This window comes from Triturus cristatus, chromosome 4_1 (genome assembly GCF_964204655.1).
Source record: "Triturus cristatus chromosome 4_1, aTriCri1.1, whole genome shotgun sequence".
Taxonomy (NCBI): Eukaryota; Metazoa; Chordata; class Amphibia; order Caudata; family Salamandridae; genus Triturus; species Triturus cristatus.
The window spans coordinates 844,880,864-844,903,260 of NC_140585.1; the positions used below are offsets into that span (position 1 = coordinate 844,880,864).

Below are 22,397 nucleotides of genomic sequence, written 5' to 3' on the forward strand. Positions count from 1 at the left end.
CCATCTGAATGGTGGTATTTTTTGGGCCTAAGCGAGATTGATATTGTTTGGGAGATTGTTAGGAGATTTGATTTCAGCTTCCTAGAGGTACATCTAATTTCTTTCCCAATTTGTCTTACTTTATTGCATCTCATGAACCACTGTGACTGAGAAGCTCCAAATCACATATCATGTTGGATTAGACTCTTGATAAAACATTTGCAAGAATGATGCTATGCCTTCCTAAAAAAGTATTCGAACGGTAGCATCCTCCCCAAACGTTTTACCTTGGATTTATTTGGGGGACCTTTTGCAGCAGGATTTACCCGGTCCAACAAGCACGTATTAAATGCCAAGTCAAAAACACAACTGCTCACTGGTGTTATCTGCTGGGTGAGCCAGGACTTTATAACATAGGGCAGCTGTTTCCGAGTCTCCTAATAGAAATATATTATTTGCCAATTAAAAAACAGGTTTTTGGCCCATGAATGTAGGTAAAATACCATTGACAATATAACATTAATAAAACAAAAACGGTGTCCCTCCAAAGCTTGACCTGAATGTTCATGTTGAGTATTTGTTAGCTAGACCGCCCATTCTCTCCTGATCATCTTTTGTCTCTTTTATTTATGCAGTGAGTTCAAGAACGAGTTTTTGGAACTTCTCAGAAGGCGATTTGGTGAGCTTTTCTTCTGTGAATAGTGCGGAGTTAAAGACGAACACTTATTGAAGGTTTTGGACTATGATCTGTCTCTTTTGTTTGTGACGTTTAGGAACAAAGCGAGTGCATAACAATATTGTTTACAATGAGTACATCAGTCACCGAGAGCACATCCATATGAATGCGACACAGTGGGAAACGCTGACTGATTTCACAAAGTGGTTAGGCCGAGAAGGTAATGATGTTCTTCTGTTTTTTATTAGTTTACACTGATTATGGTTTCAGTGTATTTTTAAAAGTCTGAAGTGTTCAAGTGTATAATCTGTTGAGGATATAGTTGCAGTTACCATTTGCAGAGTACTTCTCGAGTTCTGTATCTCAGGCTACCAAAATCAGTAGTACCTTAAATTCTGCCTATGAACTTAATTATTACTGTCAATGATAACCTGAAATTATATGCTTTCCACTGCTACACAAACATTTTAGAGTCAAAATTACCCCTTTGTTAGCAGCTGGAAAACATTAAGTGTCTTACTGTGACAATGAAACATCTGCCATGTTTTTAATTCTCTAATAAATTTCAAATTAGCCCATTAGTAAATACTAAATTGTAACAGTAGGGCTGTGGCAATTAACAGTTGAATGGAACACTTAGCTCCACTGTAACTATTTCAGTTTGGTATAACACAGTAGCAAACCTTTTGTTTTGGAATGCAGAGCGCGCTACCTGCTGCCGTTGCAAGATTCTCGAGAACCAGTGTGCTATACTGAAAGTAGTATGGTTTAATTGGGATACTGGAGCCAATGTCCCGTATCTGTTTTTAATAATACTGTTTCTATATTGGAACTAGTTAACGCCAAATCTCTCATTTTGGTTGCATTGAATTGTATTTTGTCACTGCAGTATGTACTCTAATGTTCTGTTTCAAAGTTATGTTTGTGTTTTCCCAGGTTTATGCAAAGTGGATGAGACTCCCAAAGGGTGGTATATGCAGTATATTGATAGAGACCCTGAAACAATACGTAGACAGCAAGAACTTGAGAAAAAGAAGAAACAAGATCTGGATGATGAAGAAAAAACTGCCAAATTTATTGAGGAGCAAGTTAGACGAGGCATGGTGACAACCGAACAGGTAAGGGGACAACAAATAGTAGTTTTTGTAACTGGAAGCTATTCCTTGTTTCAAGTATTTTTTCAGCCTCGGACTCTAGATTGCTTAGAGGCTGTTACATTTTTCTACAGCATAAGCCATTATAACATTTTCCAGAATCCCACCAGTGAGAAACCATTATCACGAGTGATTGAAAAGAGCATTGTTGTCTAGAGAAAATCTTTGCTGTTTTATCCATGTAAGGAACTGTCTCTTTTTTGTGTGGTCACCCCTAAGTTTCTGATGCTGTTTTTTCAACTTAAAGTGCATTAAGGCCTGCTAACTGGACCTCTGTGCTATGCCTTTACTTTGAAGCACGTCTGTTGAATTGGCTCATACCCCATTGGCTAAGCTAACATTGGCTCATACCCCATTGGCTAAATTAACTTACCTGTAAGTTGTTAGTAAATGGTACCCAGGGTATACAAGTCACCCAAGGGATTGCAGCAGTGGTTGTGCCACTGTAGGTGTGATATGAGTAAAACAAAACTTCAGCCCACTATTTGCAGGCTGAAAAAGCAGTTTAAACTGCAAGCCCAACATTGACATTTAAAGTCATGACAAAGGCAGACTTTCTTCTGATATGTATGTAAGTTTCCCCTATGGCAGGCCTATTGAGTCCTAAGGCAGGGGGCAACGTATCTCAAGGGCAGAAGATCTATTTTATATGTTCTGATAGTAAAAATGCAAAACTGTCATTTTTATTGTGGAAAGGCTTGATTGACCCATTGGCGAGTACAGAGCACAACCTGACCCCTCAGCTGTGCTAACCCTGGAATGGTGGTACCAAAGTGGTTCATCCAAGGTATCAAACAATATGTTACATTGAGCCTGGATTGATTCTCAAGTCAAAAATAATGTAACATGTTGCAGTTTGCAACTTTAGCAAAGTTGCTGCTTTATTGCCTTTAGTCCCCTGTACCATACCAGCTACACATGGGCTCCTGTTGCTGAGACATCTTTCTGGTCTCCTGGGGAAGATGTGCTAACGACTTCCAGGAAAGTATACAGGGGGCCTGCTCTGGAAGGAGGCGTCACCTCCCTTCAGCAGGAAGCCACGTGGATGTTAGCCCTAAAGATGAGCTTCAAAGGAGAAGGCCCCTTTGAAGGGCGGGCTAGCACTAGGGACAGGAGAGGGGAAACCAGTTGCCAAATCGGTTTTCCAGGGGTCCCCTTGGTAACCACACCTCTGGGTTGGGATAGGGATCTCCACACGCCTGGGAAGGGGTCCTGACCTATAGGAAGTGAACAGAATGGTTCATCCTGGGATGCCCAGATCCCATGAGGTGGGAAAGTGCCTGGTAGCCCTTTGGCTAGCAACCGCATCCTGATCTGAGGGCATTAGCTGAGCATAAGTAGGGCACCCTTGACACCCTGAACTCTGATCTCGACTGGAAGAAGGTCTGCCCTGCTGCACCATGGAACCGGCAAAGAGAGGCTGCATTGTCGTGGATGGCACCTGATGGCTAGCAAAGGAGAGGGACTGTGCCTGCTTTGTCCTGCTCATAGAGAAGTCCTCTCCATAGCCCAGCCAAACTCAAGAGACTCCAAGGACAATCTGACTGGCCTCCTGTTTGCAGCACAGGAATACAACAGCTGAAGAAGCCTGCTGGGGTAAGTTAATAGCCCAAAGTCTTCAACCTGCCACCATGCAGCACCAGAGTTGCTCCTGAGTTCACTGAGCCCTGGAGTGTCATTGGAGTGCTTCCGGGACCTCCAGAGGATGAGTTATTGACCTAGGAAGGATTGACCTGTGACCACGATACTAGATGACCGATAGGCTAGTGGCGACTGGACCTCTGCCAGCACCAAGAATACTTCGAGGAATGTCAACCCTGTGACCAGGAACACCTCACTCCCTTTGTGGACCAAGGAGTAGTCGCAGCAAGACTCCTTTCAACCGCATTGCGTCCACAGCATCCTTAATCCCTTGCATCAGGACCACTTCCATAGGAAAGGCTTTCAAAGTATCAGAGTGCCTGGAATTTACTGGAGACTACTTCACCTGCTGAGGTAACTATTTCTGAGGACCGTGCGGGTCCCTCTTACTGGCCCCCTACTGGAGTTGGTCTTCTAGAGTGACTCAAGTAACCGCAGTACAACTAGTCCAAATTCTTTAGTAAAAACGTTTCGTAGTGTAAATTTCTTTAAAAAAAAAAAAAAAAATTATTAGATTTTTCTAGTTTTCAACCCACACGGCATTTTGCAGTCACACACAATATCGTAGTACATTGAAGTCATCGTACAGTGCATTATCATCAACAGTAAGTGTACGACACAGGAATACAACTATCCCATCCCTCCCCTAACTTCATCTGGCACCAACCATTCCTAGCGCATATGTCAAGGTGTTCCCACGTCTATTCCCGACTGCACACAGGCATTCAAAGGAGTATGTATGCACCCCATGGTGCAGGATTCACAAACAATGGAATTCCCTAAACATGGAAACTGGAAAACAGGGGCTAGGTGATAAAACAATTGTTACGTCCGAGCTATCGGCACAGGTGGCGGGGCCAAGGCCCTGAACGCTTCCAGGATACTGTCCCAGTCTAAAGAGAACTCTTTTGCGCAATCCCCGGGCCTCCCCCCGGCGGATGGCAGCGCTATTCGCTCCACCCCATCTCACTACTTCCCTATGCTAGCCGTAAAGTTGGGGGGTGTGGTTGATTTCCACCGCATCGTAATGGAGCGTTTAGCCAGAAGCAAAGACAGGTCTACAAAGTGAAGTTGCACTTTCTGTGCCTTAGGGCTTCATATCAGTCCCAAAAGACATACTGCAGGCGTGTCTGGGACCGGGATCTCAACCGCAGTTGTAAGCAAGGACAGTACCTCAGACCAATTAGGGGTAAGCACGGGGCACTGCCATAGCATGTGTAGTAAGTTAGCATCCTCTAATTTGCATCTCGTACAGCAGTGTTGTGTGGCCGGAAAAATACGTTGTAAGCAGTGCGGGGTAAGATGCGCTCTGTGTAGAACCATATATTGGATGAATTTGAATTTGGCGTTCCGTGGAATTCTCCTGGGGTATGCTAAAGCTCTGTCCCAGTCTGTCAGGTCTGTCCCCAGGTCTGCAGACCATTTATTGCGTAGGTCCGTTAGTGGGTTTCTGGTGTGGGTGGTAATGCCTTTGTAGAGCCATTTGGTAAGATGGCGGCCGTTACCCATCAGGTAGGTCATAAAGACCATTTCGTGGCGTGGGGCCCAATGTTTCTTCACATACTGCACAAGACGTTTCGAAGTGTAAATTTGTTGAATTTGCCAATACTTGTTTGCAGCTGAGTAAAATGCTTTGATTTACTTTACCTTGGAAATTCTGTATCTCTGAAACTCTGGTGAACCTTTTTCGTTGTGATGTCTAAAACTAGATTAAAATGCAGCCATTTTTATAAATTGATGTCAGATTTCTTTGGTGTCGTGCTGCTCAGAGCCACAGCTACCCAGGTTGGAGCTGAAGGTTTGACAAATGACACCTAACGGTTCTAATTGGGTTGGCATCTTTATTACAGGGTGAGCCGCACAACCACACCATCCCATTTTCTCACAATCCATCTTTTTAGGTCTCGCCTGGCGTAGGCTGCGGCATGCGCAGTCTCGCTGGCGAGAGTTAATGATATGGGGATTTTTTAGTAAAGGGCATTAAGCCCCGCCCTCTTTTCCATTGGCTGGCATCACCGTTTATGCTAAACGGTGTCCAGCCATTGGGAAAGAGCTCTGAGTGGCGTACTCTTTTCTCTCTTTCTGCCGTCCCACTTGGACTGACTGCCCTGACTTACTGCTGGCGTAAAAGGTTTCTTATCCTTATGGGGCCAAACACATGGCCCCATAAAGATAAGAAACCTTTTAGCAGGCGTAGCCTGCGACGGCAGAAAAAGGGGAAAAAAAATGTCATGGCGAGCGCTTGTTTACAGCATCCTAAGCCCCCTATCGCTGCCAGCGGGGGCTCTGCATTGTCAGCCGGCCATGGTTTTTCTTAAGCGGCGCTAAAGATGCTTTTGAGGTAAGCGTTTTTTTGCCTTGGATTCTCCCGTCCACGGATTTTGTGGCCCCATGTACGTTCGGTTCAGGGCCATCTCCATGTCTTTTTAGATTTGGAAAATCTCTACCTGTCACTTACTCTCGCCCTGCATTCTCGGGCGTTAACATCAGACCTCTGATTCATTTCTGTTCTTACTTGCATATATGTAATTATGACGGGCCTGTGTTATGTATCATCTACACTTTTCACCTAGTGTCCGTCCTTAGTATGCTCTATACAGGCACTTTGATTCTATGTTATGCCGGGTCCCTCCTCGCTTATTTCTGCCGGAGGTCTTTCCTTGAAGTAATTTGTCAGACAGCCAGTTATCATTAGGCTTGAATATCTTTGACCATCTGTCCTTTACTTGGGTGTCCGGTTTTCTCTTCTAGCATCTCCAGCCTCCATTAGATCACCTTTCCGAAGGTTGGCACTACTTGGTGTATCTTTTCCTTTTCCTTTATTCATCTTTTCCTGTTCTGTAATATTCTTGTTTTCTTTTCATCTGCGCATATTGTTTGTTTCCATATATGTGCTGCTTTGTTGTTCATTTAGGTTCCTCTCTATCTGATGTGGCCTCGTTTTCATGTAGCGACACTGCGTCTCCTGATGACAACCTTTCCCTAATTCCGCCTGCAACATATTTTGAAATGAAGACTCCCCATGTTTTTGATCTTGGTTCCACCCATAGCTCTACATACACGTAATACTATCTTTCTCTTTCCCACATTTTACCGGGTAAGCTTGTTCGTAAATTACTATCTGGTAGCTTTACTCCATCATATTTGAATTTTTCCTTGAAACCCAGTGTCTATACATCTGTTTTTGTGGGGAATTCATAATTTTTGTTGCATTCTAGCTTCTACTATCTTGCAATACTGCCCAGGCCTTGACCTCCAGGTATTGATTAGTGCTTTGTGTAAATTAAAGTCTTGTACCCTGATTTCCAGCACTATCTGGTTGAGAACGTTTGCTACGGATTCCACATCTATTTTTTCCATTCACACTGGTGAACTGTGTGCTATTGTTACTGATTCTACACTATATACTCTATAGTATTTTTTGTCCCCACGCGTGCATGGCGGCGTACTTTCACTTTCCCAGACAGGCTGCACCCTGCAGGTCCCCCTGGCCGCAAGCAGGCATACACTTTTGTCTTTTTGCTGTCCTGCAGTTCCCCCGGGGGCACAAGCAGGCATCCACTTATGTCTTTTTTTTTTTTTTTGTAAGGTAATGAGACTGATGCATTTCATTTTGGGGTTTTTGTGACGTGAGGTGAAGCTTTTAAATTGTTCCCGTATGCCCTATCCCTAAAACTGTTTAAAATATTGTTATCGCGCCCAGTACACAAGCATAGTACAGGAGGTGGTTTGTGGTGCTGCACTGGTTCAGACTGTTGAGCTTATTAGCTGGTCAAAAGACGTCCCTTATGCAGAAAGAAGCCCCCAGCCATTGCCTGCGTCATGCACATGCCAGGCCACATGCCAGTCAGGTAAGGGGGTGGCAGTAGGTGCATATGGTCAATATCAGGGATGGACAGAAGCACATCTGTCATGGGGAGAGTAAGTGCTGGTCCAGTGCAGGTGCAACTAAAGTATACGTCCTATGTTGGTGCCCTGGCGAGCGCCTGTTGCGGTTACACCGGGTCGCAAATTACAAATGTCATAAATGTTGGACAGTTTATGTGTACGGATTCCCCTGTGTTCACAGCAACATCAATAAACACAATCACATGTGACTTGAATGCGGCCGATATACACACGTTCTTCACATAAGCTGTTGAAAGCCACAGCTCACAGCAATGCACAAACAATCATGCCGACTTACTCGAAGGTGCACCGGCAGATATTTTGTCCATGGCTGAGGCCTGCTGTTTCTTTGGGACAGCCACAAGAGGCTTCAGCTGCTGGGCTTGCGGCCGCTTTGTTCCTGCAGGTATCAAATCACAAATGTCATGAATTTCAGCCATGGCAGCATGTGTTCCTGGACATGCAGGAAAATGCGGTTTGTGGAGCGCCCGTTGGTTTAGAAATGGAATACGTTTCTGGCGGTAGGCATGCCGGCATGCCCACAGTGTGATCCCTTCAAGCAGTTGCCAACCCTCCCAGCTTCTCACACGAATGCCCTGAAACCAATGCTTAATTTGGGAGGCCAGTTCAGCCTGCACCCCGCAATGGCCCTGCCAATGCTGCCAATGACAGTACCAACATAACATCTAATCATCACACTCCCGCAAGTGTAACAATTCAGACTATTTCAGGCCACTCACCGATATAATATTGTTGTGAGAGGTTGGTATTAGTCATTTTCAATGCTATTTCATTTAATATGCACGGCTGTTGTGCTCATCTCAGACAGCGCCACCATGTGGTGGACTGTAACAGGAGCCGGTGCTGACAATTAAGTGCTGGTGGCAAGCACCGGAAACCATCAGCTTGCATTAAGCACTGCCTGAAACATGTTTTTTTTCCTTGCCCATTCTCTTTCATTTACCCTCCCTAACTTTTATTTCCAAAAAAGTGTACTGCCTAATCTATAGTTTATTAGGTCTTGGCTGGCGTTGGAGCGTGTATGCGCTCCTCGCCTGCGAGAGCTATAGTAATCAAGTAATTTTCAAGAAGGGAATCAACAAATAGATTTGATTAGGTATTTGAAATAAAAACTCAAAGTAACGCCCTTTCAGTGTAGTTTTTTCCGCCACCCCATGTTTAATTGTGACACTAACTTCTTCTTCTGAGGCACTTCCTTAAAAAATATACGTTCTCAACATTTGACAACTTTCCAGAGTATACCTCGAAAGCGAAGGTGACTCGATAAACGACACAGCACAGCGAGCTCTGTCAAAATAATTTATTTTTTGTTAAGGGACTGAAGGTTCGCAAATTTCCCGCAAACGAAGAACGGAGGGAGGGCACGACCAGAAACGCAAAGACCCTACCAACAGCCTATTCATTGACGTATACAGAAATAATGCTTTTAATGCGCATATTGTAAACGATGTAATGGCGCTGCAGCTAAATGTTCGTAAACTATGTAAAGAGAGAAACGTGCATGGGCAGAGCTCTATTAGGGCGCACACAGGCCACTAACAGGCATTTCAGAAACGAGCCGGCGGCGTCGAAGTTAAAGTTTCAACGACCCTCTCCCCGAAGCCCGGCAGAGAGCGTGGGCTTCAGTGAGCCTGTTTCGGGGCAGTGGGCAGCCGTCCGAGGTGACACCGCAGAGACTTGCCACATAATCCATTTTATGAGGTACACAGAGAGGATGCTTCGAACACGCATGTGATAAACAATGTGCTGTAATAACAAGCATTAACAATGCAATAGGTCTCACCTTTCATTAAGTTAAAGCCATTTGCTTTGCTATACAATACCATTATCAAAGCAAATGGCTTTAACTTAATCAAATGTTGCATTTTCAATGCTTGTTTTCATCAGTTTTGGCTGTGCAACCATTAAAGGAGATGAATGCAGAAAACTACAGTGATCTTACCATCTCAGTTTTTAATTGGGACTTTCGGTAGTGGAGCACTCTTAAGGCTGTCAACATGTTGAAGTAGGGGTTCGTCTTTGGAAAGCATGTGGATGGTTGGTCCATAGATGGGTAGGGAGCGAGAGAGATGCAAAGTCCTTGTGGCATTTCAAGATGATGAATCTAAGCAGATAACATTCATTTTGGTGGACTCTTCGTAAATGATAATTATTGGCTTCATACACACCAACCCCGACGTTATCAAAAACCAGGGATCTACAAAGCCTCCATCGGCGGCTGCTCATTTTCATATCTTCTCTCGAGCTCCCACCCCCAAACTATGAACGTTGACTTTCCCCCATAGAGTTCAGGAGAACATTTAAAACTATCCTGTTCCAAGTTTTAACTTCATGGTGGTGATGCAAACCCTGAATTTCCTTTTTAACTGCAGAACAAGCACATGGTGTAAAGTCTGAGTGCCCCTAAACTTGGCTATGAGTCTACAACCAAGGTTTCTCAAACAAGATTCATCAGTATGCCAGATTCTTAGGAATGGATTCACTATACAGCTGTCCCCAGATGACATGACATTTTTCTGGAGCACAGTACGTCCTCCTCTTCTCCTCAAACCATTCTTTTACCACAGTCGACTCTCTCTTCTTCCAAACTGGTAGCTACAATGTTTATGAAGTTCTTTAAAGTGCGAGGGGAAACTTAAGTTTTGATGGACAAATAAAAGGTGGAGTTTGCTGCCTGACTGGCAGCCTTGCTTTTTCCTTCCCATCCCAAAAGGCTCCTGCTTACATGCAAGGAACTGTTTTGGGTGTGTAGGTACATGGATGCCATCCCATAGACATGAAGTATGGCACTTTTATGTTTCTTTCGATGATAGCCCACTTACAGATCCCAAAAGTGGAGGCTTTCTTCATTAAAAGAGGAAAGTGTCATGTCTCTTTCTGTGGACGTTTTCTGTCCTTGACTAGTGTGGCCGTTCTAGAGGTCTGGTACTGGAAAGACAGTGGCAGCCCTTCAGAAGCCATTCAACCACATCCAGTTTTCCAAGGGAATTTCCTGATGGCAAAGCTGGTAGTGTTAGAGCTGTTGAGCAAACCAAATTCCTCCAACCTGCAAAAGACATTTTGGACCTGTTAGGTGGGTGAATGGGACCTTTTTCTATTTTTTGGCACAAATCCTTTTATATCTACTTGTAAATCAGGCCAACAGCAAATAAATAAACTATCCTATATTTGCTTCTGGGCAAGATCGCTTTTTAAGGAATGGTCAAATCCCCAGCAACAGAAATAAGAAATATTGAACCGATTAAAAGCTGGTCCTTTGAGCTGTGTTACAGTGAAGGTGAAAGATGGAGGTTTGTTTTTAGGTTTAGATCTGTTTTATTGTCACATTGGCATTCAAGTTAACAGTGTACACCAGGAGATAGCTCTATCCATATTGCAGCAATAATAATGCAACTTTTAATCCCTTTATCAAACAAGAAGGAAAGAGAAAGGGAACAGATCTTTCCCACCTCTCCCCAGTACCACGTGCTACATTAGCTGTGGTGTCAGAGTAATTGTAATATTCTCCAGTGTGTACTCTGTGATCTAGGAATCCTCTTAGTCTGCGAGGCGCAGTAGCCGCAAATACCGGGGGCATTTTTTATTTATTATAATTTATTTTACGGAGTTTTATATAGCGCCAACTTGACCCGAAGGTATTGGGTATCAGAGAGCTTTCCATAGCAACCAGTTGTGTTACATGAGGACACATTCATTGTTTTGGTTTGGCACGGGTAGATTAAGCGATTTGCCCAGAATCACAGGATGTTCAACATTGTTGCAGAGACTCGAACCCGGTTCCCCAGATTTGAGGATGACCGCCCTAGCCATTAGGCCAACTCCTCTCCCCAGTGAGTGAGTGCACCTTTTGCCCCACACTGGTGCCAACATAGATCACTACCGGCCAGGTTTCCCCTGTGAAGCCGCACTGGGGTTAAGTACCAATAGTTGGTGAGTTTAACAGCCGTTTCGGTGTTTGCTATATTGTATGTGGTGTGTCGGGCTCAATTATATATTTTGCGCCACTCTTTTGGGGAGAGTGGACGGCCTATTTCGCCCTCCCAGCTCCTCTGGGAGGGTGATTTGTGGTCGGTCTGGATGGGCTGAAGCAAAACATATAACTCCGAAATGAGGCGCTCGTCAGTGTGTTTGCCTAGGAGCCATTTCTCATACTGGGTCAAAAACCTCCCAGCTCCTTGCCGGATTGACGAATGTGCTACCCAGTGCCTGATTTGAAGGTATCGAAAGTGCTCGGATTTGAGAATACCATAGTCTGCTCTTAGGGTTTCGAATGAAACCAACCCCTCTTGGTCAAAGAGGTGCCCAATCGCCCTGCTGGGTGCCTCCCTCCAAGTCTGGAACGATGCTCCCAATCCAGGAGTGAAGTCGGGGTTAACGACTATTGGGGTCCGCAGGGACGTCAGAAAAGTCAGTCTTCCCTTTCGAATGCAACCCTCCCATATCTGTAATAGAGAGTGTGTTATTGGAGAGATATACAGGCTGGGAGCCCAGTAGGTTCGGGGCAGGAACGGGACCTTCACCAGCGATGTACCAGCCAGAACTCTGTCCATAAACAGCCAGTGCTTCTCTGACTCTACCCTGGACAACTCCACCAAATAGCGAAGCTGGGCAGCCTGATAGTACCTGAGAAGACAAGGCACCTCCAGGCCCCCTTCCGCCTGGGGGAGCCAACTCCGTTCCCTGCTCATTCTAGGCTGTTTACCTGCCCAAACAAAGTGGTTAAGTGCTGTCTGAAGGGATGTAATTGCACCGGGCCGGGGGAGGGGGCGGGGGGCAGGGGGTAGTGGCAGGGCCTGGAATACAAAGAGGATCCTGGACAGTGTGGTCATTTTTATGGCTGTGACACGGCCCAGTAAGGAGAGGGGATAGTGATGCCATTGGTCCAATTTAGCCCGAATTTGGCCCAACAAGGCTCCATAATTCAGGGCATTTGTCCCCTCCAGGGTCCGGCAAAGCTGTACTCCCAGATAAGGGATAGAGTCGGGTGCCCAACAGATTGCGTGCTCAAGCATCAGCGTCTCCAGCTTGAAAGGGGGTATGGTATGGTTGAGGGCCTGAGACGTGAAGATTCATCAGAAAACCGGACACTTGCCCAAATTCCCTCAGTTCAGTGAGACAGGGAGGCAGGCTCCGTTCTGGGTTATCTAACATTACCATAACATCATCTGCATACAGGCTGATGCGGTGTTCTTCCCATTCGAGGGGATCCCGCTAATTCGGGGATGGTCTCATAGCCGCTGTGTGAAAGGCTTCATGTAGCGAGCAAACAGGAGAGGGGAGAGCGGGAAGCTCTGTCTCGTGCCTTTCTGTATGGGAAAGCCCTCTGAACATATCCCGTTGACTCGCACTGAGTCCGAAGTGGCTCAGTAGCCACTGAAACCCCAGGCTAGGAATTTTTCCCCAAATCCAAAATGCTTCAGAGTTGCCTGAAGGAAGGGCCAGTGAACCCGATCAAAGGCCTTCTTGGCGTCTACTGAGAGTAACATGCTGGAGCCCTGTCTTCAGTGCGCTTTGTCGATAATGTGCAGGAGTCTTTTGGTGTTGTCCGGGTAGTGCCTCTGCGGGACTAATCCTGCTTGATCGGGGTGGACAAGACCCTGCATCAAGGGGTTGAGACGAGCCGCGAGGATACCCGTGAATAGCTTTGAGTCCGCGTTCAGGAGCAAAATGGGATGGTAATTTGCGCAGGACAGCTTGCCCTTCCCAGGCTTAGGAATGACGACAATAGTCGCTTCGAGCATGGAAGGGGGATGGGAGCCAGAGTCTGCAATAGCGTTAAAAAGCCGGGTGAGGATTGGGGCGAGCTCTGCGCAGCAAGCCTTGTAAAACCCTGAGGAGAAGCCGTCCGGCCCCGGGGACTTCAATGGCTTCCGCTTGGAGATAGCGAAGATGACTTCTTCTATTTGCTCATTGAGGGAAGACGCTTGAGAGTCAGTTTGGTCACGCACGCATTCTGGTGGTACTGCGAATTGGCCTCCGCGGAGGCAGGTTGGTCTGAGTAGAGCAACGCATAAAAATCCCTGAACCTGGCTGCTATGGAGGCATTGCTCACCACCGCCTCGCCATCGTCAGACAGAAGGGATTGGACTGTGTTGGCTTGTCGTTGATCTCTGAGTCTGGCACCTGTTCAGGTAAAATTTGTGTTTGATGCGCAACGGGGCGAATTCCACCCTATCCAGATCCAGACCGGCTAGTTGTTTACATGCGGCCTCCAACTGGCGCCAGACCCTGGGGGCCCCGGTACGGTGGTGGATAAACTCCAGCTCCCTAACCTTATCTTGCAGCTCAGTCCATTTAAGCTTCCTCTGTCTGTTCTCAGCAACCGAAGTAGATATCAGCTGCCCCCTGACCACCGCCTTTAGTGCGTCCCAAATGACTGGGAGTGGTACCTCTTGATTGTCATTGACTGCTAGGTAGTCACTAATGACCTTCTGAAGCTGCTCTAATACTTTGGGTTTCTCCAACAACGACTCTGAGTCACCACTGCCGTCTCGTGTGTGTGTGTGTGTGTCTGTTGGGGAAATGTATCTCGAGTAGCAGCACCGAGTGGTCGGACTCTGGGCTCGATCTCAACCCTGCGAATGAGCTGATGTAGACCATGGGTGCCCAAGAAATAATCTAAGCAGGCGTAGGATTTATGGGCGTGAGAGTAAAATGTGAAGTCACGAGTGCCCGGATGGGATGCTGTCCACAGATCTATTAGTCCAGTTTCCTTTAACCATGTGAGGCCGTCCGTCAACAGTTTCCTGGTACTCCCCTCCCTCTGTACAGAGCGGTCCATGGTCTTATTGAAAACTATGTTGAGGTCACCCTCCACCAAAACCAGTCTGTCCTGTGATGCTAACGTCCCCTCTAGAGCCTCCCGGAGAAAGTGCTCCTGCCCTTCATTAGGTGCGTATAGGGTACCCAGTGTAAGCATCTGTGAGCCCAGCTGTATTTAATAGACCAAGAGACAGCCCTTGAGTTCCATCAGCTTGGGGCCAACGGAGCCTTGGAATTTGCGCGAAAACAAGATGGCCACCCTGGCCCTCTTGCGCCCTGATGAGAACAGTTCCTGAGGGAAGTGTTTAGATGTAAGCCGCTGGGAGTCTCCGGCCAGAAGATGAGTCTCCTGAAGGAGACAGATGTCCGCTCCCATGTCTTCTAAATGAAAGAGGACAGCTTTACGTTTCATTGGATTATTCAGCCGCTTAACATTCATGGAGATCACCTTAAGGGAATCACCTGTGCTCTTTGCTGTTGGGCGAGATCTGGCTGTGTAGGACTAGTCCTTTCTGTTGCCACCCTGTAGGTGTGGTAGTGTAAGACAACCCTGAGTTGTTAAAAGTGGTACTGCGAAACCCCCCAACAGAGCAACATAAGCAAATAATTTAAACATACATTCAAAAACATAGGACAAGAAAAGGAAACTTCCCCAAGTACTGGATAAAGTCTCAGGAAAGAGAGAGGCCGTAAATGCAGCCTTTGCCCTCCGATGAGAAAGCCACGGACTGGGGTCCATGGTGACCTGGTGTCTTCATGGTGATCGCTCCCCTCTCGGCCTTGCAAGGCGTCCATTGTGTGCCCCAACGATGTGTCGGGCAAGTCATGGCGTGTCAATCTGCCCCCGGGTGCTCGGTCGCCTACCAGTCTCTCCAGGACTGCGTTCCTTTCTTGTGCCATCACCTCGGGGTCGGGTTTGAGGGCCCTCCTGCCCCTCTGCCAACCATCTCTGTCACTCCCATCTGCCAGCCATGGCTTCCGCTCCGGACACTTCTCCTGCTGGTGCCTCCAGCAGCTCAAGCTGGAGTAGTTCGCCAGCCGCTCTAAGGGAACGTATCTGTTGGATTTTCCCCTTCTATGTGAAGACTAAACGGAAGGGGTGGCCCCAGGTGTACGAGATATTGTGGTCTAGGAGAAAGGAGGCCACTGGATGGAATTCTTTTCTCTTCTGGAGCGCGATAGCCGATAGGTCTTGGTACAACAGAAGTGAGTGACCCCGGAAGAGCGTCGGGTCTGGGCCACGGGCGGCCTGCAGAATACGCTCCTTCAAGAGGACTCTGTGCACGCATGGCAAGATATCCGGGGGCGGCATTTTCGGCGCTCTGGGTTGCCCACCCTATGGACCCTGTCCAAGTGAATGTCCGATTCCGGCGTGTCGCCCAGGATCTGGGCGAAGAGGGCACTCACATATTCCTCTACATTCCCTGCTTCAGCGGAGGTGGAAGCGTTCTGGATTCTATTGTTGTTTCGCTGGGACCTGCTCTCCAGGTCCTTGGCGTGGGCCTGGAGGTCAATCTGTCTGTCCGAGAGGTGAATTATTTCTTGGCGGAGTTGCTCCAGCTCTTCCTCGCTAGCTGTCTTTCGTCTCCAGCGTATCTACTCTGTCTCCAATCTCCGAGATCTCCTTTCTGTCCCCCTGCAAGCCCCGAGTCAGGTCTCCTTTAATTGAGTGAAGGTCCTCCTTGAGCGATGTGCATAGGGACTCAAGATAGGAGCGGGTGATGGGTGCCTCTCCCTCGTCCATGCCCTCCGGGGACGGCGATGTCACCGAGAGGTCTGGACGGTCTTGTGCCGGTGCCCTGACGAGCATGTCTTTCAGTGTGCAATCCTTCTTAACTCGGGCTGTCACCATCCTCCTCGGTGGGGTGGGGGCTCAGGAGGTCGCTTATATGGTGGGAAGAATAGTCTAGAGGCGCCGTATTGGGGGCACGTCTATTTGGCGCGGCAAGGCGGGGCTGATCAGGGATGTTAAGTCGGAGGTACCAGGGACCCGATGCTTCTCTTCCCCAAGCTGCCCAATCTGGGATGAAGTTCTGGCCCGCCAACAAAGAAGCCCTCCTAACGCAGTCTGTGTCCGGCGGTGCGACTCACAGGGGAGCCACCCCCCATGCCTCTCACCTCTGCCCTTCTTGTCGTCAGGGCCCCACACTCACCAGCCTCTGAAGCTGTGCTCTTCGGGTGGGCTGGCTCCTCTTCTCCGGTCCAACCTCTTTCACGCGGCACCTGCCAGACTCCAGGCCGTGCCACCCAAGGCCATGTCCCAGCCGGGCGCCGCTGACCGTAAAGCTCCCGGTGCCACCCTGGTTCTGAGGGCCCAGCCAGCCTCCAGGGCAGATGGAAGTTCTTACCTCCTCTGATCCTTAGGGGCACTGTGCTGTTTCTGGAATCGATCTCCCCCTGGGGCTCTCAAGTGAGCTCTCCACCTCAATCAGGGCCCCCTCAGGCGATCTCCTCGGGCCTTGTGTGCCTGGCCTGCACCGTGTCCGGAATCAAGGGGGCCGCCAAAGGCGCTCGCCGCGTTGCTCAGTTGAGGCAGGGCCCAGCTCTGCCAGGACAGCATCCGGATGATCCGCTAAGGCCTCTGATTTCTCGCCTTTCAGGGGGAGGGTCCGCCTTATGGGTAACCCTGGACTGGGTGGCCGGAACTCTCTGCGGAGGCCTGGCCATAGCAGTCTCACCGGTAGGCCGTACGCTGAGGGGGCCGCAGTTGCCCTGTTGTGCCGCCCCAGCGTCTCCAGCAAGAGCCACCGCACGGCATCTGGAGCGCTGCGACAAGGCCCAAGCCCTCGGGAGATCTACCCTCCACTTTGGATCTGCCGGAACACCCCTCAGGGCAGGACTCTGGCGTCAACGACGCGTGCCAATAGAAGGACCCTCTGCTCTGGACCCCTTCGTGCAGAACGTGACACCCCCCCCCCCCAACCCCCCCCCCCTCCCCCCCCAGACCGCAGGGCATTGCTGTAAGCTGGCTTTGGTCCTGGGCCGGAACGCAGTGTTGCCAAACTTTTGGACCCGTCCCAAGCCCAAAGCCGCTCAAATATAAGCCCAAAATAAGCCCAATCAGACCAATTTCAGCCCAAAAACCCGCCCAAACTCGTAACTCTCAAATTATGCAGAAATAGTCATCAGAAACCACTTAAAGGATGAATCTAAATTCTATTCAATATACAGATAGTGGAAGGAGGTTAACTGGGCACCTGTGTTAATGCTACTCATTTTCATGACCCGTCACCACTGTGACATTGCAACTTGTAACAGGCACTGCTAAAGCTACAATAGTGGAAAACACAGATTGAGAAAGGCAGAAATAGTATTATGTGCTAATTACTGCTCCCTCTAATTTTTATTTTAAGCAACTCCCAAAGGTAATGCCTTGTAGCCCCCGTTTACCCCATAGCCCTCAAGCCCCCTCCCTCCTTCCCGAATGGAGCCTGACAACCTCCACTTCATCCACAGCATATAAGTCAACATTTGGAAACAAATTAGAGCGAGATTCAGAGACAAACCCACGTTAAAATAATTACTCCTTTAACTTTCATTTTGTTTGGGGGGGGGGGTACGGTAAGAGGTAATTGCATAAAATAGTACACTTTTTAGCTTCCAAAATGTGTAGTCTTCTGCCTAAATTGAATAATAGTACCACCTATGGGAGAGGATGTGGCGTTAAGGCCACAGCCATGTGTTGGAGGCAGCAGCAGTGTGCGCTTCCCTCACACAGAACAGGTAACACCCAGAGAGTAGCACAGCAACCTTCACTTATTTATTTGAGATTATTATATAGAAATAGCTAGATCCAAACTTATCAGAACACTTTACAACAGCAAATGTTCACATGAAAGATAACAAGTCTATACAGAACATCTAATTCAGAGGGCTTTACTTATCATATAGCACTCATTCCTACTCTTAATACAAATGAACTTACTTCAATTTGTGCTTGCTTCTACATGCTGCGGCCAGGCCCCACGAGTCGACGGCCACAGCAGCACAGGGCCTGGTCTGACAGTCTGAGACCCGAGAGAAAAGTGGCACAGTGCATACATAGCTGCCAAAGTTTCAGATTGCTTATGTGTGACATTTTCATAACTTCAGTGTAATTATGAGTGACATTCAACGACTATAAGTGACACTTTCTCGCACACAAAAATCAAGCAACGAAGATGAGGGAAACATATATAACAAATTACAGCCATTTCAGCAACGAGAAACTCTACGAAGATCTTAAAACTATTGCAAAGCACCAGAAATGAAAGGGCACTATTCAATTTGAAAACAGACTGCATAGTTGCCACGTTTTAAGAGTGCTTATGTGTGACATTTTCAAGGTTTCAGAGTACTTATGAATGAAATTCAGCTGTTAAATGTATGACACTAAGAGTGACACTTTTTTGCGAGCAAAATCAAGAAATTAAGTTCATGTAAACAGATAAACATAAGAAATGACACTCATTTAAGGAAGGACAAGCTATGAAAAGAAAATGAAACTGATGCAACTCACCTGATCCTACTGACAAACGATTGTATACCCACAATCTAATCCTACATGATTTTACACTTGTGATCACTGCTGCTTTCAGAACCACCGAGAAATTGCACTGACAGTGTAAAATTGCCAGACCATGACTGGGTCACAAAGGGCAAATGCTAGCAGCAGTAGAACTTAAGTTTACACAGTGCACTATGTGTGTCTTTTAAAAACAGCCTCACCGTGATAGGAAACAAGTCGATTAGTTTATTTTGCCAATGCCCTCCCTAAAAGGATCGCAGCAATGTCATCCTAGGACCCGGCAGGACTTGTAAAAAAAATAAAAAAAAATGCCTGATCCTGTCTGGTGTTAGACACGTGCAGAGTCATGAGAACACTGAAAGGAGCTTGCCCTGCCAACAATTACCGGCCGCATAGCAGTGACTGATTTACAAAAGAAATGCAGCAATGAGGACTCGGAGTGAAGTCACAGGCTGGCCCTGGTCTGGAGTGGGACTCTTGAAGTCGGATGCAGCGTTGGTGGGCACACTTAGTCATTCACTTTGTCTCAGTCTTTTCCATGACGACGAGACAGTGACAGTATGACTGTGACACGATTGTTGTGCGATCCGGACACCAGTCGTCACCCTGCTGAGTGTGCTGAGCGCGCCGAGACTACCTGCAGCAGCAGCCAGCATTTTCAGGAACAGTGGCGTTAGGCCCCACCGCGAGCTGGCTTGGCCCATCACTGCTGTGTGCCTATTGTCCGGCAGCCTCCCCTCTTGGCGGACACTGTGACCATTGTCGGGGTTATCGGCCCTGCCGCAGTGTAGAGGGCGCTGCTGGCCGAACCACCCGCTGGTGCTGGAGCCGCACTGTGCGGGCGACTTCCTTCTGCCTCCAGGGACATGTGAGTACTGCTGGTCGGAAGAGGGAAGACGCTACTGTGCTCCTGGCACTTGCATATGTGATTGCAGACATATTCAACAGCACGTAGCACCTGAGACCCCACTTAATACTTGCCCGTTGAAGCTCTCCGCTTTATACCTGCCTTCTCCATTCAGGATCAGGAACAGTCAGCGCCGCGCAGGGCTGTCAATCATTGGTAGCGCTTTCACGCGCTACAAGATTGACAGCCCTGGGGACTCACATCGGCCCGCACACACTACTACTAAGCTAGGTGGTGGTGGTGACAATTACGTGATGTGCAGCATGTGTGTTCGGGGGAGAGGGGCAACTCGTGTGTGTGTGTGTGTGTGTGTGTCGTTGATGCTCATTGCTCACGGGTAGGGTGAGGGTCATGTCAGTGCGCACAGGCTGGCCAGTCAGGGGGTCCTCCTCCATTCATTTTAGCGCGTGCTGCCCACTCATTCGCCAGCCATGGACCGCCAGCACAGACGCGCCACTGTGATAGGCGCACGTCACGGTCTGCTCCGCCCACGCCAGTATTTTGCGCACACTGGCCTTAATTCAGCCCAAAAAGTAGCCACCCGCCCGGTATGGGTTTTTCCCGCACAATTGGGAAAAATGTCGCCCAATTGTGCAGGAAATAGCCAAATCTGGCAACACTGCCGGAGCGGAGCGATCGTTGAGCACGACTGCTCACTCCGCCATCCTGGCCCCGCCCCCTGGAGGAGGTTTGTTTTTAAAAAATCTTAAAACAACTTAACCTAAAATGGGACCCTTTTGTCGTTGGCTTCCTTGTATCCCAATACCATTATGTGGTCCTTTTCACATTAATCTGTCGTGAGGCCTCTTTTTTGTGATCTTACTTATGTCCTCTTGGCATACCTCTTGGCTGCCGTAGGAGTTTATCCCCTTGCACACGTGTCACTTCTGCAGCACACATGTGTACATGAGACGCTATATCTGCCCTGTTGCATATTTCTCTGCCTTTCGGGAGTGGCTCTCCTTAAGACACGTCTCCACAGACTCCTTGTTCAGACCTACCTTGCAGGGGCTTTAGATTAGTATGCTTGTCAGCTGAGTGCTCAATAAATTGGAAGCTCTCTTTCCAGCCTGCCTGTCTGCAATTAGTTCTCTTTATGCTGCATCCTGCTCCTTCCAGAATGCAACTTTTCCTGCATTCACTCCTCTCTCACACTGACTCTCTCTGGCCCATAAATACAATCTGCACTCTGAAGAGGATCTGCAGTTCTTTAGGAAAATAAAGTGTTGGAGTGAAGTAGTTGGCCTCGTAAGCCACCTTAAAAAAACTGCCTGGTCCCGTTCATTCAAGATTTCTCAGTCTCATCCCTACATACCTGTTGTTGCTCTTGCTAGTAGAGCTGAGGCATATGCACATGCTTAGTTAGCTAAATGTAGGTTGTCTTCAGGAAGCTACACCGTCATGTCATGTGTTGCTGTAATGTAGTGTGTTGCTTGTGGCCATCTCTCCTTAGATTCTCATGTCCAAACTGTTGGGAGTAGTCTGTGATAGTTTGCTTATACAAACGTCATGATTGTGCCAGCTGTTAAATGTCCGCCATTTTCCATATCCAGTTTCTTTTTTTTATGTATGTATGTATTCCTTTTTTTTTTTTTATAGGAAGCCCCAGTCTTCACCGAACTAAGTAGAGAAAATGAAGAAGAGAAAGGTAATCTCGATATTTCTGCTTTGGTCTGTGGAAAATACTAAAATAAGTTGTGTTTTACATACAGGAGTTCAGTAAGTGTTGCATTATTAGATCTGGCATCTCAACTTGAGTGCGATTATACCTTCCTTGTGTCCTTATGTTGTACATGGTATGCTGCTGTAAAAGTGTTTGTTTGGTAGATGCTGCTGTTATGGTGTTCATTCCCTTGAAGTTCCAGAAAATTACTGAAGCAGTTAACGGGGAAAAACATCAATTAACTACTAAATTATACATTTTACTAATGAGTAATAATACAGCATGAACTTCTTTTTTTAATTCACATTTAAAGAGGTTCTTTAATAAAGGGTATTTTTCATGGGAGCTTAATTTTTTTTACTTTTTGCTTAATATTGTTTATCTGTAATACCAGTTTTAAACTGCTTTGCTGTTAAAAAGAGTTGTGCAGTACCTTGTATAATGTAGCATGGCACGCTGTTCATCATACAACAGCACTTCAATAAAATCTTACTTTATTGCTTAACTGCATAATTCACTATAGATCATTCTCAGAAAGGAAACATCTTGCCCACTTGAGGCTTTAAAAAAATGGGCATTCGTAACAAAGGCACAAAGCTGAGAGTAATTTTAATTAGGCTCTAGGAACCTTGGCAGTGTTGAATTTGTGCAGAAGTGAATAAACCTGCAGAATGCCTGCCTCCACAGCAGCATGCTACCTGCCGATCAACCAAAAATGGGAGAACTGAACTTTCCGACTATGTTGCCAAACACCATTAACTGTCAAGGAATGTCACTGTGTGTACAGCAGAATGCTGATCAGTGCATATTGAAGACCAATTGCAGCTCTGCCCGAAACGATGATGCTACCAGCAAAATATACATTACTGACGATTTATCACTTAGATTTGGAAAAAGTGGACAGCCCACTACTAACGCTCTATTTAGGGCTATTATATGTAAAGAATACAGGCATTAGTACATGCCTCTCTCTACTATCGCATCTATTCTATCTAAGTATAATCCTGCACCATTTCTTCAGTGTAAAATTTACTGGTGGCAGAAAATATATGCCAATCTGCTGCTGTTTCATGCTCAGCAGTGATAATCCTCCTCTTTCGAAGACCATGAAGTGATCTACAAATAAACAGCACAGGGATCCCGAACCCTCCCACAAGACTGCTTCTTGCTAAGGAGGTCAACACCACTCTTGTATGCTT

At 47.2% G+C, this 22,397-nt stretch overlaps 1 protein-coding gene across 2 annotated transcripts in view; it reads left to right on the top strand.

The window, feature by feature from the left end:
* Positions 1-22,397, top strand: part of KIN (Kin17 DNA and RNA binding protein) — a 138,490-nt gene that overhangs the window by 24,504 nt on the left and 91,589 nt on the right. For both annotated transcript variants that reach the window (XM_085653536.1, XM_085653537.1), the window contains exons 3-6: positions 615-658; positions 753-875; positions 1,592-1,773; positions 21,135-21,183. In XM_085653536.1, coding sequence (XP_085509662.1) covers positions 615-658; positions 753-875; positions 1,592-1,773; positions 21,135-21,183 — 398 coding nt within the window. The remainder of the gene's footprint in view (positions 1-614; positions 659-752; positions 876-1,591; positions 1,774-21,134; positions 21,184-22,397) is intronic.